The sequence below is a fragment of the Tiliqua scincoides genome, chromosome 1 (genome assembly GCF_035046505.1).
Source record: "Tiliqua scincoides isolate rTilSci1 chromosome 1, rTilSci1.hap2, whole genome shotgun sequence".
NCBI classification, from domain to species: domain Eukaryota; kingdom Metazoa; phylum Chordata; class Lepidosauria; order Squamata; family Scincidae; genus Tiliqua; species Tiliqua scincoides.
Genome location: NC_089821.1, coordinates 72,560,864 through 72,577,759, shown reverse-complemented (window position 1 = coordinate 72,577,759; position 16,896 = coordinate 72,560,864). Strand labels below are relative to the sequence as shown.

The 16,896-nt window shown below is 43.3% G+C and overlaps 1 protein-coding gene across 2 annotated transcripts in view; it reads left to right on the top strand.

The window, feature by feature from the left end:
- The window catches only part of SLC11A1 (solute carrier family 11 member 1), a 32,825-nt gene that overhangs the window by 2,869 nt on the left and 13,060 nt on the right, over positions 1 to 16,896 (top strand). The window contains exons 1-8 of one of the 2 annotated variants that reach the window (XM_066631701.1): positions 786 to 804; positions 9,857 to 9,978; positions 12,414 to 12,536; positions 13,299 to 13,418; positions 14,413 to 14,519; positions 14,900 to 14,970; positions 15,339 to 15,406; positions 16,578 to 16,733. In XM_066631701.1, the coding sequence (XP_066487798.1) occupies positions 786 to 804; positions 9,857 to 9,978; positions 12,414 to 12,536; positions 13,299 to 13,418; positions 14,413 to 14,519; positions 14,900 to 14,970; positions 15,339 to 15,406; positions 16,578 to 16,733 (786 nt within the window). Of the gene's footprint in view, positions 1 to 785; positions 805 to 9,856; positions 9,979 to 12,413; positions 12,537 to 13,298; positions 13,419 to 14,412; positions 14,520 to 14,899; positions 14,971 to 15,338; positions 15,407 to 16,577; positions 16,734 to 16,896 lie in introns of those variants that run through there. The other variant, XM_066631690.1, reaches the window with a different exon arrangement.

Sequence of the window (16,896 nt, the reverse complement as noted above, 5' to 3'; positions counted from 1 at the left end):
CCAGTTTTAATCACTTTGCATCTTCAGGTAAGACAGATAAATCCCTACATGATATTTTAAAGAGCTGCTATCAGTCTCCATTGATAATACTGACCTAAATGAGCCAATTACTCAGAGCCCAATCCTATTCAATTTTCCAGTGCCGGTGCAACTGTGCTAATGGGCATGCACTGCTTCTTGTAGTGGGGCGGAAGTCGCAGAGGCCTCCTTAAGGTACGGGAACATTTGTTCCCTTACCATGGGGCTGCATTGTAGTTGCACTGGGGCTGGAAAATTGGATAGGATTGGGTCCCCCGCTTCCTATGATATGCAGAGCTTTTCTAGTGATTTCTAAATAATAAACAACTGAATTATTAAAATTCTACTGTCCTCACATATCCAATAACTACCACCAACATCAATTGGGGGGAAAGATTGCAAAATAAGACAAAAGGATCGGTGTCATTTAAAATCACCTTATTATAGCAACTTTTTAGGATAATTACACTCATAAAGGTTAAGAGGAATAAAAAAGAATAATCTCAGCACAAAGGTTGCCTCATCCTATTAGAAGCCCTTGCCAACTCTTTCCTGTTTCAGCTGTTTCTGGGTGTGTGTTTTTGTTTGTTTGTTTGTTTTAGCACATGCATCACATGTGCATACAGAGGAAATCTGTTGAACATGCAGGGACCAAGTGCAGTGGCCAATTGCACAGCTCAGTGGTTTGGTGTATTAGGAAAAGGGAGACAAGGATGAAGTTGCAACAACAAAAACTTTATAATGGGGGTTACAATACAATAGCAGGAATGGGAAATAAAGAGCAATGTACTACAAGGGAAAGGCATGATGGTGCAGGCAAGGAGGGAGAAAAGGAGTAGGGAAATCAGGGAAACTAGGGGGAACTGTGGTTGGAAAACTGCTGGGATTCCAATGCTGAGAGGAGCACTGAGGGAGAAAAGGAGAAAGAAATGAGAAGAATCCCACAGTTGGGATTATGGCTGGAACTATGGCTTAGTTGTGGTTCTCTGTAGCCTGAATCATGGGCTACAACCAAGGAGTAGGTCTTTGGCAGGCTGTGAAATCTCAGGAAGCAGATTGGGGGGGGGTGTCCATCACTCTCTGCTTACTTGCCTGCACCCTGATTGCTTCCTTAATCCTCTCCCTCCTGCCCCAAGGAATCCACCAATTTTCAATGTTATCCAATCTTATCGAGCTATTTTTCCTGTTGCCACAGCATGGGAGTGCTACTTTCAAAGTTATTGAGCTGATTCCCTTATCTCCAAGCAGTGTCCTTTTTTGTTTTGCCAATGTTCACAGCTGCACTTGCTTCAAAGCCCCAGCCAAGTCCATTTGTAACTCAAATGTCTGTAAGTTGAGGACCCCCTGTATTTGGTCTGGATGAACGTTTGAGTTCAAGTTCTGGAACCTGGTCCACTTCCTCAGCAATGTCCAGCTCTTCTGAATTGTCTTTCCCATCAGTTTCTGCTTCTTCTCCTGCACTGGTCTCTGCACCATCTTGACTTGTCTCTGGGAATGGTCTTAGGGACCAATCCTGTTCAGTTTTCCAGTGCCAGTGCAACCATGCCAGTGAGGCATGTGCTTTATCCTGTGGTGGGGAGGTAGTCACAGAAGGCTTCTCATGATAAGGGAACATTGTTCTCTTACCTCGAGCTTGCATTGTGGCTGCACCGGTGCTGGAAAGTTGGATAGGATTTGGCCCTTAGTCATCTGCTTCTGGCCAGTCAGGTGCTTGTCAGTTTTCTCATTCTCAACAAAGTACATCACATGGCTTACTTTCACCTTTCCTGGGTGTAGGTTCATTATTTTGTAGACTTTGAACCCTGGAACATATCCAATCAAAATTCTTCTTTGGCGCTACCATTCAGCTTGGATCTTTGCTCCTTTGGTACATATGCATAGGCCTTGCTGCCAAACCAGCTGCATTACATATTTGGTGCTCTCCCATGCCATAGTTCAGATGGAGCTTTCGTTACACCATTAGTGGACAGTTTGTTCTGGGGATATTTTGCTGCCACATCTGCATCACCCCAAACTTGCTTGGGTAATTTTGCATCTATTAGCGTGTACCTGACCATCTCAAGAAGAGGCCTGTCCTTCCTGTCTGTGACATGGTTCTGTTCTGGTGTGTGAGGAACATTCTGTGTGAAATGCCCTGCTTTTCTAAGAATCTATTATGTTGTGTGAGAAGTATTCACCACCAGTTGTCAGTTTGTAAAACATACGGCTTTCTCTTAAGCTTGTTCTGGACAGTTGTCACATAACAGTATTGCTTGATCATGTTAGTTATTCTGGTCATGTTGTTAGTCTGGTTGTTCTGCTTCAGTAGGTAGAACATACAGTATCTAGAGAAGTCATCTACAAAAGTCAATGGAAAGTTATTCTTTCCAAAAGAGGGTACTTGGTTTGGCCAATATAAGTCACTGTGAACTAGTTTTAGTGATTTGTTAGTTCACCTATCGCTTTGCTTTAGAAAAGAGAGCTTGACACCCTTTGCTTTGATACAGCTTACAGGGCTATCTGCACTGTTGTCACAAGGTTTTATCTTCATACCCCTTGTGAAGTTTATCTTCTGTAGATCCAGGTTGGCACACTGGAATCTCAAATCTTCTGTGTCATAAATCAAGGTACTCCATGTTGCTGCATGCTCAAGCAACTCTGGCTTGTTCACTTGCCAAACTGAACTCGCAGACACCTCCTCATTCAAATGCTTGCACTACTAAGGCATTGTTTTTCAATCTAGAGCATTTCCCATTGTAGAATTCTATTGTATGGCCTCCGTTGCTTAAAGTAGATACATGGAGTGTATTGCAATTCAGTTCTGGCATATACAGAACATCATTGGCTGTGACATTAATATACTGTCCATTGGCATTGCATCTCAGTTTTCCACAGCCGTTGCCATGAGTTTCCACAGTAACCCCTTTTGCCACATAAGTATTCCCATTGGCATTTGTAACTACTTCTTTGGAAAAACTTATGGATGATATGGAGTGACTGGGTACAGCCTGAATCCATAATCCAGGTCCTGTTTGCTGGAATGGCACCATCAAGCTTCACATTTCTTTGCTCTTTTAGTTTGAAACTGTGCTCTCTACCATTGCTGCATATAAAATTAAGTGGGTTCTGACCCCTCCCCCTTCTTTCCTTGTTTGCTTAGTCAGGGAAGAGCAACCTGTGGCTGAGTGGCAGGATCCGTAGTTACAGTCCTTGCTGATATGGTCCTCATTTCCTCATAGAAAGCACACTATTTGTTTCCTTTTATCTTTGTAATGAGGAGTTGCAAATGCCTGCTTTTAGCCATGTAATCTGATTCACGTGGCTGGGGACCTCTGCTCTCTGTACATTCCATCTTAGAGCTGTGACAGTGTGTCTATCAGTGCAGTTTTTCTGGGCTGGCATTATACATATTAGGGTGCAATTCTAACCCCTTATGTCAGTACTTTCCAGCACTGACATAAGGGCAATGCAGCTCTGAGGTAAGGGACCAAACATTCCCTTACTTGAGGAGGCCTCCATGAGTGACACCCAACTTATGCAGGATGCAGCACATGTCCCATTGGTACCGCTATGTCAGTGCAGGAAAGCACTGACATAAGGGGCTAGAATTGTGCCCATAGATAGTTCTCATCGAGGGAGGGAGGGAGGGAGAGGGAGGGGGGGGATGCACAAGCTGTGAGCTGCCAGGGCTTTTTATAGTAATATTCTTAGCTTTTGTGTAATATTTCTCCCATGGTCAAAGGAATGAGAATACAGTACAACCTTGGTTATTCGTACTTGTCCCTCCCATTAGCTGCATGTGCCATAGTTCTTGAGAAGCAGTTAGTCTTCTCAACTTTAAGAAGGAAAAATGGCAAGCAAACACCATAGTTTGAATGGGGAAGGGAGAAAGAGGTTTGAAAAATTGGCCTTAAGAAACTGCGGCTCAGCATTGGGGTACTAGGCCCAGAAACTACTGGAAAAGAGGGTCTAAATCAAACACAGCCATATAGTGGAAGACCCTTTTTCTGATTACTTTCTACCAACCCCCACTACTTTGCTGCTAACAATAAAGGCAGAGGCAGTAAAATTGTTTCAAAGAAAAATTTGTTGCATACTGTACACCTCTGTTGACAGTACAGATCTTAAACTTGGAACAGGGACTCCTAGAGCTATTCCCTTTGCATGGATGTGTGAGACCTCAGGGCATGGCTGACTCCATCTGGTTAGAGTTAATGGAGAGAGATCCTACTCTAGAACAGCGACTTTCAACCTTTTTCATCTCATGGCACACTGACAAGGTGCTGAAATTGTCAAGGCACACCATCAGTTCTTTGACCATTGACAAGGGACACCATGCTGCTAGTGGGGGCACTCAAATCCCCCAATGGCCTCACTAATAAATGACCTTCCCCAAAGTTGTGTGACACACCCATGGATCATCTGTGATGCACTAGAGTGCCATGGCACAGTGGTTGAAAATTGCTGCTTTAGAAAATGAGAGGAAAGAGAGAGACAAGAGGGGGAGGAAGGAAGTCAGGTAAGGGCACATCCCCACAGGTGAAAGAGGGCAGTTCAGTAGAAGACTCATTTTCTTGAAGTGTCGTTTGCTGCCTGAAGTTTTTTATTGTTCTGTTTAAAAATCATTGGGAAAGCCCTTATTCAATGCTCTCATATTTTCCCTGGCTAACTATCTCCTTGTTAAAACTTAGTTTTAAACACTTTGTGTGCAATGAAAACACATAGATTAAGAGCTCAAATAAGTTAGTCCCAGCCTGATTCACTGCAACCAAGGTATATAATTGTTTTCAACTTCAGTCATAAGACAAGTCCCTGCATGTGCATCATAACCAGAACTCATATGTGCAACATCCTGTTTTCCCACAGTGGTCTGAAGCTTTGTAGGACTTGCACCAAGTTCAGAGCCAAACTAGGTGGTATGTTCATTCACGGTTGGGCCATGACTTCCCAGCACCTGAGATGTCCAGCTAAATGCTGCCTTCCTTACTTAGGGATGGCCCAACTCAACCTCTGTTCCTCTCTCTCTCTCTTTCCCCTTAGATTCAAGAAGGAAGAGGAAGTGTGTGTTCGCACAGCTGGTTTATGCAGTGTGCTTGGGAGATCATTGTTAAGAAGATTACTGCCAGTCTTGTGCTGATAAGGAAAGGAAAAGCTTTATTGAAGCAACTACATAAGTGGATAGGAAAGTAAGAGAGACAGAGAACTCTGTGTGAGTGTGAGTGAGTGAGTGAGTGAGTGTGTGTGTGTGTGTGTGTGTGTGTGTGTGAGAGAGAGAGAGAGAGAGAGAGAGAGAGAGAGAGATCTGGTTACTAAAGGAGACTTCTGAAAGAAAAAACAAGAAAGGAAATCCCTCCAGCTAGCTAGCTATATTGCCCCCTTCAAGTGCAGGATACAGAGGGGTTACAAGGGTTTGCATCAGCCAGTGCAATAGCTCATTGTGTTACTGCCTTGATGGACCTCCTCCCATACCATACAGAATAAATTACAATATCACATGCACAACCTAAATGCAGTGGCATCACTAGGGTTGGTGTAACCCCCATTAACTTTATTTATTTATTTTACTATCTAATAGTACAGGTCACCAAATTGGTAACCAACAAAAAACCAGTGGCCAACTTGATGACAGTCACACAACTGACTAGAAGTACTAGTATTAGCTCTCATACATGGAAATGAGAACTGACTAACACTAACACCTTATTGGTTCCTTTCCGTGTCATAATAATGTCTCATTGGTTCTCAGAACAACCAGTCTGATTGGTCAGTTTTGAGTTAAAGAAATCCACTTTTTATTACTTAAGGCAGTTGTGTTTTCCTTTTCTGGTTATTTGGCCATAGCTTTTGATCGAATACAGATATTTTACTGTGGTTTGTTTCATTGCATTCTGTACATTGTACAAACTGTACATTGTACAATGTACAAACTTCTGTACAATGTACATTGTACAATGTACAAACATTGTACAATGTACAAACTGTACATTGATTGATACATAACACAGTGGTATTATTTAAAACTACCAAGATTTCACAATTTTTGCCAGTAGTGGTGTTGCGCCTTCCCCCCAAGTGTGTCACCTGGTGCAGTCTGCACCCCCTAGCAAAATCACTGGTGGAATGCTTGTGCAGGGTTGTTGCACCTTATTCTTTCCAACTGTATGGGGAAGTGGGCAGTGATGGGCTTCAGCAGCTCTCAAGCTTTTAAGTCTCCGGAGCCCTTTACACTCCTAAACAGAGTCTCAGGGAGCCCCGGTGGAGTGGTGCAGTGTCAGGCAACCGGAAGTCACTTATGGTTTGCTCATGGAGCCCCTGAAGGGGTCCCAGGGAGCCTCAGGAGTGCACTTTGCAAACAATGGGCAAGAACATCAGAGACCACTCCCCTCTCCTCCATATTTCTATTCTGTCTCCCTCTACCTTTTTCAACCCAGAGAGCAGAAGAGGGAAAAAGAGGAGTCATGGAGACCAATGGGTGGATGGAGGTGAGCAACCCCCCCCCCCCAATCTGCTGCCTGAGGCAACCACCTCAGTCAGCCTCACAGATGGGCCTGCCCTGTTGGGGAATAACAACACTGAGTAGTGGTTATTAGTTGAGCATCTGGTTCTTTAATGTTGAAATTCTATGTGGTCCCTTTAATGGTCTTTTTAAAGGGTGTGTCCCCTTGCTGATTCCTCCTTATGTATATATAGCTTCTTGTTTGCTGACTTTAGTAGAACAGGAGAGTGTATTTTAATCTCTGTTTTAAGGATTGTTTTATCATACTTGCATGCATCCAGGGGCAGCATTTTAGGGCTCCTGGTCTTCTAGTTTTAAGAACCTTGATATGAGAAATGTTTGTATAATTCTGCATCAGATTGTAAGTAAACTGCCTTTGTTCTTAACTTTTGGATCTGAGTTTTTGTGCCTTGGCTTGCAAGCAGCCTGGGTAGAAGATTTTAAGAGTTTTTGCCTGAACCAACAGGTTATGGGCCCAGGTCAGTGCTTTATATAAGAGTAAAGTGAGTTTTTTTTTATACTCCTCGAATTAGTTGTTTGGTTTTTTTTCTACCCATTTTTGAAGGCTGTTCTGCTTGTATTTTTGAGTAATTATGGCACAAGGAGGCGTAATTTATCAAGCAGTGGAAAAACTGAATCCTCATGCTTTCCAGAAGTGGAAGTCAAGAATCAGAATGGACTTAGAACTACATGGAGCTTTAATTGCTTTAGATGATGAATGCCCAAGTAGTGGAGGTGAAGCAGTTGTTGAATGGAAAAATGCAGACATAAGGGCAAGGTCAATTATAATGAGATCTCTTACTGAGGAACAGCTGACATACATTGAAGAGGCAAAAACAGCAAAGGAAATGATGAAAAATCTTACTGATGTTTTTGCTAAACTAGGTTTATTTGTTGAAGGCTTTGGGATGTATGAATTTAACATCTAAGCAAGATTGTGAAAAGCATATCATGAGTTTACACAAATTTTGAGAGATTTGGAATTGACTGGTTTTAAATTGGATGACGATCAGCGTGTTTGGATATTCTTGGGATCACTGGATGAAGACTTGTTTGGTGCCTTCTCAAGTATAGTGTTGGGACGTGAAACCAATCAATTCAACAAAGTATTAGCTGAATTATGAACATATTGTACCTCTTACAAGTATAAAGAGAAGACTGGCTCTAACTATAAACTACAAGGGAAATTTCAGGATAAAGACTTATTTGTTTGTTTTTTCTTGTGGGGGTAAGGGCCATTTTGCAAGACAATGCCCCAGCTCAAATTTTTGTCCTCCTAGAATAAAAGGAAGGAATAATAGGAAAGGAGATAGTTTTCACCCCCAGTGGAATGTAAATAGTAGAATCTTAAGTGAAGAGAGTAATTCTTCTCAGTGTAAAGATTTTAATGTAGAGGGGAATATGCAGTTGAGAGAAATATCAGTGAAGGATGAAGAGAAAATTGTAGGAAAATTTTTAAGTTTAACCCAGTAAAACAAGTTTGGATAGTGGATAGTGGGGCTACAAGCCATAGTACAGCAGATAAAGAGTTTTTTCTATAATTTGAATACAAGCACAGGAAAGGTTGTTACAGCAAGTGGACAAATTTTAGATGTTACAGGTGAAGGACAAGGAAGATTAAGATGTATAGCTGATGATAAAATTGTCAATACAGTAGCACATAATGTGCTGTACATACCAGGCTTGCAAGGAAATACTTTGAGTGTATCTCAATTGGATAAGAAAGGACATTACATCAATTTTCGTAATGGTAGATGCACTATAACTAAAGATGATAAGCTTATTGCGCAAGCCTTTTTGCAGGATGGTGTGTATGTTTTAGATTTGGCTTGTGAGAAAGTAATGTATATAAAGGAAGGTTGTAATCAAGAATGCCTCCACCTATGGCATAGAAGATTTGCACATCGAGATGTAAATGCTATTCAGGATCTTCAAAGAAGGAACCTGGCAACAGGTATAAAGATAAAGCCTTGTGATAATCATAATGAGAGATTGTGTAAAGGGGAAAGGTAGTCGACCATCCTTCCCACAAAGGCATGAGCAGCGTACTATAAGACCATTAGAGCTAATACATAGTGATTTGTGTGGACCATTTCAGGTTCTATCTATAGGCAAAAACAGGTACTTATTAACCTTTATAGATGATTATTCTAGATATTGTATGCTTTACTTACTTAAAGAGAAAAGTGAGACACATGAGGCAATTAAGAAATATGTGGCAGTTGTGAGTAATAGATTTGGAAGGAAACCTCAGAGTTTGCAGACAGATCAAGGTGGTGAGTATTCCTCACACCTTACACAGAATTATTTAGAAGAGCAGGGAATTATACATAGATATACAGTGGCCTATACACCTGAACAGAATGGAATTGCAGAACGTAAGAATAGATCTTTGTTAGATATGGTAAGATGTATGCTTATAGATGCAAAATTACCATATCAATTTTGGGGAGAAGTAGTAAATACAGCTACATATATACAGAATCGTCTGCCCACTAAAGGAGCAGCAGATGGTAAAACCCCATATGAGTTGTGGTATGGTAAACCACCAAGTATAGAACATCTTAGAGTGTTTGGGTGTAAGGTTCTTTCGCATATTCCGAAGGAAAAGCGCTCTAAACTAGATCCTAAGACTGAAGAAGGTATTTTTGTTGGTTATTCTGAAAACTCTAAAGGTTATCTTGTCATGGATTTGAATACAAGTCGCGTGACAGTAAGACATGTATTACATTTTATTGAGGATGAGAAAGTAGATAAAAGTCAAACATTTTTTGATGAACTGGCAGAACCGGATGAGAAGTTTATACTTGTTCCAGCTTATCAAAGTAATACATCTAGATCCATTAAAATTCACTTTAACTGGGGGAGCATTGGGAGGGAGGCGGAGACCATAGCAGGCTCTGCTGCTGTATCCTTTGCTACCTGTACTCCCTCCCTGGCTCCATCCCAGGCCGGGCAGCCTGTCCTCCTCAAGTTGGCGTAGATCCAAGGAGACCCATTGGCACCACAGCAGCACTACCCAGGGTAAGGGAGCAAGTGCTCCCTTATCTCGAGGAGACTGTCAGCACTAGCCCATAAGATGCAATGGTGGCCATTTCGGCACTGCTGCTGCCTGGAAAGGATAGGATTGGGCTGCCCATCAACCATCTGCAAAACAGGGATAAATAATAATGGCCTTCCACATGTAGCTGGTGTAGAGATTACTGACATAATGTATGTGAAGTATTTTAAAACACTTGAAATGTGTTATAATAATAAGTTAATATTAATAGGTCCTTGACTATTCTTAGCCATTAAGTGAGGCTGGGTATTTTTGTAACCCCCTCCTTCCTTTCATGCATTTTCTTTTTTTATTGTACACAGACAGTGAAATCAGAAGAAAAACAAACTATGGTGCCACCAACACTCCAGAGCCAAATAATGACTGTGAGGCCGAAGATCAAACCTACCTGGATGAGAAGATTGCCATTCCAGAAGTTGCTGGAGTAAGTATTTGCCCCGAAGGTTAGCCGAAGGTTAGCCTATGATTAATTCCCCTTGAGTTGGGCCTATGGGGGCACAGGGAAGATTCTCACTGATTTTGTACTATGAGATTGAGGGCCCAACTCTATCCAACTTTCCAGCACCAATGCAACCACAATCCCAACCCAAGATAAAGGAGCAAACATTCCCTTACCTTGAAGAGGCCTCCATGACTCCCCAACGCCACCGCTGCAGGATGCAGTGCCCTCCAGTGGCATTTGATAAGCTAAGTCATTTGATACGCGGTGCCCATAAATTTTTGACACCCCCCCATACAACAAAATTATTTAATTACCGTAATTTATATTTTTCACATTTTTACACCACCCTTCCTTTAAGGAGCTCAGGGCGATGTGCATGGTTCCTCCCCTTCTTTTGTGCTCCCAACAGCCCTGTGAGGTAGGTTAGGCGGAGAGATAGTAATAATCACGACAATAAATGAATAATAATAATGGCCAGAGAATAAATGCAATGAATATTCCCCACAAGCAATGATTGAACATTAGTGCCCTCCCCTGCTATTACTCTCCTGCACATAGTAGTGATATACTGCCCCTGCATCTGGAGAGTCAATGTAGCCATCTTGGTTAATAACCATTAATAGCGTATAGTCCACCATAAATGTTTAGAATCCAGTATAAAAGTCATCAAAGCCAGTGACCAACAACTTCCAACCTTTCTACCGGTGGCATCACTAGGGTTGGTGTCACCCTGTCTGGTAACTCATGGTGTCAACATTCATTCATTCATTCATTCATTCATTCATTCATTCAATTAACTTTAGTACAGGTCACCCAACCAATCAGTAACCAACAAAGTAACAATGGCCAGCTTGAGACCCTTACACAACTGAATAAGTGTTTGAATATTAGCTCTGATACATGGAAAAGGGAGCTGACTCAAAATAACATATTATTGGTTCCATGCTGTATCATAACAACACCTCGTTGGCTCTCAGATCACTCAGACTCATTGGTCAGCTTTGAGTTAAGGAAATCCACTTTGTTATATGTCCTTTGTGTTTTCTAGCTAGCCAGATGAGATGTGAGGATTTCCCCTCTTATTTTTTTTCCAGTAATGCTCTCTTTGGTATGCAGATTGCTAATCTCAGGCTAGCCTTCCTTTCTCCTTCTTCCCAGAACCCCCTCTTCCCAGCTAAATACCAGACATGTAGGACCTCTCTCTTTCTCCCTCTCTCCCCCTCCCAAGTACAGATTTCTTGTAAATAAAGTACTGTATTCCCTTTATTTAGGACCACATGCCTTGAAGTGATCTTCTTAATAGAAGTCCCCCCAAATCCTGCTGCATAAACTAGTTGTGCTAACACTGGAGACATCTGCTGGCCATGATGGGAAGCAGCATGCTGGACTAGATGGACCTTTTTGTATGCCTTATGATGTTCATATATTTATAGTAGTAGTACCAGCAAGCCAACTTTCTAAGGCCCTTTTGTTGGACCCCTTGGTTCTTTAATTTTTATGTTCTGTTATGGTGCCCTGTGAAGGCAGAACATTCTCATTCTCCAACACCTGATTTTTTTTTAAGCAGTAAATCACTGTCCCAGAGCAAATTACTCTAGATAGAGGGCTACTGGAACAGAAGAGCTCCCCTATTTACAGAAACTAAATGGAAAGAGCATCTTTTGCATGAAAATAATCAAAATATGACTTTCAGATTGAATACAGTTGTACAATATGACTGAGAGCTTGTTTTGTTTCCCTTTCTGTGATAACTGGGTTTCTGAAGAATTTACAGCCCAATCCCAACCAACTTTCCAGCATCAATGAGGCTGTGCCAATGGGGTGCGCACTGAATTATGTGGTAGAGGGGCAGTCACAGAGGCCCCCTCAAGGTTAACTCCCTTACCTTGGGGCTACATTGTGGTTCTATCAATGCTGTAAAGTTGGTTAGGAGTGGGCTGTTAGAATATTTGGAAAAGAAATGAGGAGGGCAGAGAAAGGGAGGAGGTATGGAGGTGGAATGGCAGGACTTAGTAGGAGTGCGAGAAGCAACCAAGAGGGTATTATGCAGGCAACAGAAGCCATACACTGCAGCTAGAAACCCAGAGTATTAACATCATATTGCATAAGAATGCCCTATCTCTGATGACTGCCAAAGTGCATTAGAAGTAACTGTGTTGCATGAAATTGCACTGAAGTGCACTGGCTGCTTATTTCTTCTTCTGTGTTTATTATTTACTATGCTTTAAGGGATGTTCTAATTCATTACAAGGATTGGTGACCATGATGGCTGCCACTAATAGTGGCACGAGGGCAGCTGTCTAGGTATGAACACAGTCTGGATGCAGGACAAAGAGCTATTCTGCTGGGAGTGTAGTAGTGCTGTGATGACCTTCCCACTGCTTTTCATTGACTGTCCTGTAACTTTTCCTCTCCAGTATGGTTTCAGTTTTAGGAAGCTCTGGGCTTTCACTGGACCTGGGTTTCTCATGAGCATTGCCTACCTGGATCCAGGAAATATTGAATCAGACTTACAGTCCGGAGCTGCTGCCGGCTTTCAGGTGAGTGAGCGTAGGAGGGCAGATATCTGCTGCAGGGCAGGCCTGCCCTACTGAAGGCCCACTCTCTAGTTGCAGCCCTTTGCTGGGGGGGGGGGGATTCCAAACATCCATGATTTGCAGACCTTTCACGCATTTTGTAGGAACATCTCCTCAGCCCACCCAAGCCCATCAAAAGTGGGAGTGGAGACAGGCCAGTATCACTGCACCTACATAGTTACTCTTCCCTTCCCATTTAGAGAAGTGTAGTGACACTGGCACCAAACGTTCCTCCTACTGCAGCCAGACAGCCATGCTGCACGGCTCACCTGCAACTCTAAGATTATCTCACGGCTTGAATTTCTGGGAGAGCAAGATGGACACCTACGGAAGCCTCCTTTCTGGTGTAATAACATCTTGCAGGGGGAAGTTATTTTCATCCAGCCTGCAGTGCATAGGAAAGAAACACCCTCTCCTCATGCATTGCAGTTCCAGTCTTGACCACCCCACAACTAGCATTGAAATTTAGGGGGAAAATGAAACTTTAATTGTGAATTTAGTATCACATACATCTAGGGTGACCTCAGGGAAGAGGACTAGAGGTAAGGGAGAAAGAGGGAAGAGAGACTGGAGAAAGCATAAGGAGGGAATGGGATAGAGAAAGCCTTGGGAAAGAGGAGGAAGGAAGGAAGGAAGGAATGCAAAGAAATCTGTGAAGTGAGGCCTTGGGATTGAAACCCCAAACTGCCCTTCCCAAGTGACCATGAGTCCCTTCTCCCTCCACAGCTGCTCTGGGTCCTTCTCTGGGCCACAGTCCTTGGGTTGCTCTGCCAAAGATTGGCCATTCGGCTGGGTGTAACTACAGGCAAGGACTTGGGAGAGATATGCCATCACTACTATCCCAAGGTAAGTATGAAGCAATTGGCTGTGCCTTGCAACTATGAGACATTACCACAGTTGACTGCAGCTCCTCCCTTTCCTGCAAACCAGAACCAGAACCGATCTAGTCAGTTCATTGTCGGGGTCAGCTCCATCACAATGACTGCAGATATCTGTCTGAAGATGAGTGGATGCAACATCAGGTGGTGACTTGCATGTGTAAAATAGCCTCTCCCAGAAAGCAGTCTTGGTGAAGCAACTAACCCTGCTTGGCTCATTTTCAGGGTGTATCAGCAGCCCAGGCATGTTTGGATCTCAGAGAGGAAGCAGGGATTCAAACTTTACCACTGAAGGCTAAAACGTTACTTTGGCTCAGAATTTGTCATTGTTTCGTTTTGAATGGCTTTGAATTGCAGTGACACTGCTGCAGGAAGCGTTATCTCTTTGCCTCCACTACTGTTCTGATCCATGATGCAAACACACATATATACCCATACTATTAAAATTGGGGGGGGGGGGGAGAGCTTCAATTGGCTTTGAATTGCAACTTCTGCCCCACCTAATTTAAATAAGCATGGACTGGAACAGAAGCTAGAAGAAGGAGTTGGAAGCTGGAAACATCTTTAAGGTGCAGTAATGTCTGGAGAACTGATCACTTCTGTTTGCCAGGAGTGATCTGCTATCTATCTCCTTCCAGTACCCCACCTTTAAATAAAACAGTAACTGCAAAGGCACAATAAACCTCCAGTGTTCTCTCTGCCCAGGGAAGACAGAATCCAGAAGGTGCTTCCCCTGGAACTTTACACCACTCAAGGATATGGGCTAAGCGCATAACAATAGCATGACATGTGTGAGTCAGCCCTAGAATTTTGAAGTCATGATTACTGCATGGGATGCAGCAGAAATGATCGAATGTGCTTTTCACAACTGGGGAGGAATCTGAAGAGGTGCTCAGGCACCAACTTTTCTCATGGGACCACATCTGCTTATTACAATATGGCTCCTGTTCTGTTTGTGGCAGGTCCCACGTGTGCTGCTCTGGATCATGATAGAAATTGCCATAATTGGCTCTGACATGCAGGAAGTGATTGGGACAGCAATCGCCTTCAAACTTCTGTCAGCAGGACGGTAAAATTCCCATTCTTCTGGGGGCACACATCTGGGGGTGTAATGGGACAGGGGAAGGCGGGGGGGAGGTAGATCAGACCTGGGAGGAAGTGGGATCAGTGGCACTGGCATATACCAATCCTATTCCCCCTTCTGGGCCTGAAAACCTGACAAAGGGCTGCTTGAACCTGCATCAGCAATTTTGCTGGCACAGATCCAAGTAGCCACATTGTGCAGGCTGGGGCTTTATCTAGGGTAAGGGGAAAAAGTTTACTTTGACTGGAGTATTTGTATATGGTGCCAAAACATTGTGTGTTAATTGAACCCTGAGAGGATGTCAAAGTTGTGAGGAGGGGCACTATACCATTACCAAAATGGTAATCTTTATGTCTCCTTTGCAGCATTCCTTTGTGGGGTGGAGTCTTGATTACAATTGTGGACACTTTCTTCTTTCTGTTCTTGGATAAATATGGTATGTATTTGGTAAAGGAATCTGGGTGTGACCAAGTGACTTGTTCATGTCCCCTCCCCTGAGAAAACGCCTTACTTTTCCTTTAAAATATATATATATATTTTAGGTGACAGCTGTCACATCCTGATCACCCTCCCATCCTTTCTGGTAGTAGTGGAAATCCTACCCCTGTGTGCAGCCAAGACATGACTGTAAATGTGATTTTGACATTATCTCAGGGTGGGTGACGCATCAGATTTCCCAGAGGGGAACATGATCCTTCTCAGTTCTACTCTGGAGATCACAATAGAGAGCTCTAGAGTTAAATGTTAATAGTTTTTGAATCCTCTTTCCGTGAGTAAGCTTTTATCTGTCTCATTACCTCCCAGGTCTCAGGAAGCTAGAAGCCTTTTTTGGTCTCCTCATTACAATCATGGCAGTAACATTTGGCTACGAGGTGAGACCACACAGCACCCCAGCACCCAGAGTGCCCCCTTCTCACTCTCCTCCATGCTCCCTGACTCTTTGAGGTAAGCAGAGGGACATAAGAAGAATCCCACAGGATCTAGTCCAGCTTCCTTTTTCCAACAGAAACCCAGTAGATGCTTCTGGAAAGTTAACAGGACTTGGAGGTACAACACAGTATTTGTCTTCAGCCTCTGGTATATGGAGGTTCCAATTAGGTTCCTTGTGGTTTTGAATTTCATAGCGTAATGATGTGCCCAGATTACAGAAACTGGACATGCTCTCTGTGAGAAGTTGGACCACAAAGCAACATTAAAATGATAGAGATAATTTCAGACTGAGCCCATGTGTAGGAGGACTTGCTGCACACACACACACACACAATGTAGGAGGTTTTTCACCTTGGGCAAGCTTTGCAGACTGTGACCCACAGCAGCAGGACTACACAATCCCTCGTCCTTCTCATATCCAGGGCCTCTTGTTGCTATTTCAGCTTCCACGGGCACTCCCACCAGAGCTGTATTAAGACCCCACAAATTCTCTGCTCCTCTCCTTGCTCCCTCTGCCTTTTTTCTCTTGTACCCATTCCTCAGCCCCCAGCACCACTAGAATCGGTTTCCTCCCAAATTTACTTCCTCTGCTCTGCATTTTCCCATTTCATTCCAGAACTTCTGGGTTTAGGCTTCCCTATATCAAAGCTACCCTGGCAATGAGACTAACTGAAGCACTCACTTTGAGTTGTGTGTTGGGGAGGAGTGACAAGCCGATGAGGGGTGCCCTGGTCCCCCACAACTGCCTGTCTGTTTTGCTGCCCATCGAGCCCCTTCAATCAGTTTTCTGATATTCTTCCTGGCTCACTGCAGCAGCATCACTGGAGGAAGGAAAAAGAAAAAAAAACAACCTGCCATTTTCAATTTGTCCATCCAGGTGCTTAGGAAAACAGCCAACTGAGCAAGGAGATGTAGAGCATGATGGTCCAAAACTTGCCCCCATCTCTGTCCTCTGGCCTTCACCTTCTGCATTGCCTCCTTCCTCCATGTAACCCTGTTTGAAATGAACAGGATGAGTTAAGCATGCCATGGCAGGACTGAGTGTTTCCTTCTTTTCTGGTCTGCAGACTGCCCAGAGGGCAAGCTAACCTTCCAGCATTCTTCTTTCTGCAGTATGTGGTCGTGAGTCCTGATCAGAAAGAGGTGCTGAAAGGAACATTCCTTCCCTACTGCAAGGGCTGTGGAGAAGAGGAGCTCCTCCAAGCTGTGGGGATCATTGGAGCCATCATCATGCCCCATAACATCTACTTGCATTCTTCCCTGGTCAAGGTAAGGAGCTGGCCCTGAGAAATCCCATTTTTGGACATAAGATCAGCTCTCCTTTCCAAAAATGGAGTATATCCTCCATGTCTTCAATGATGTTATTAAAGTCACCTGTGGAGGTTATAACTACAGTATATACTCACCTATAAGTCAAAAAATTATGCCTAAA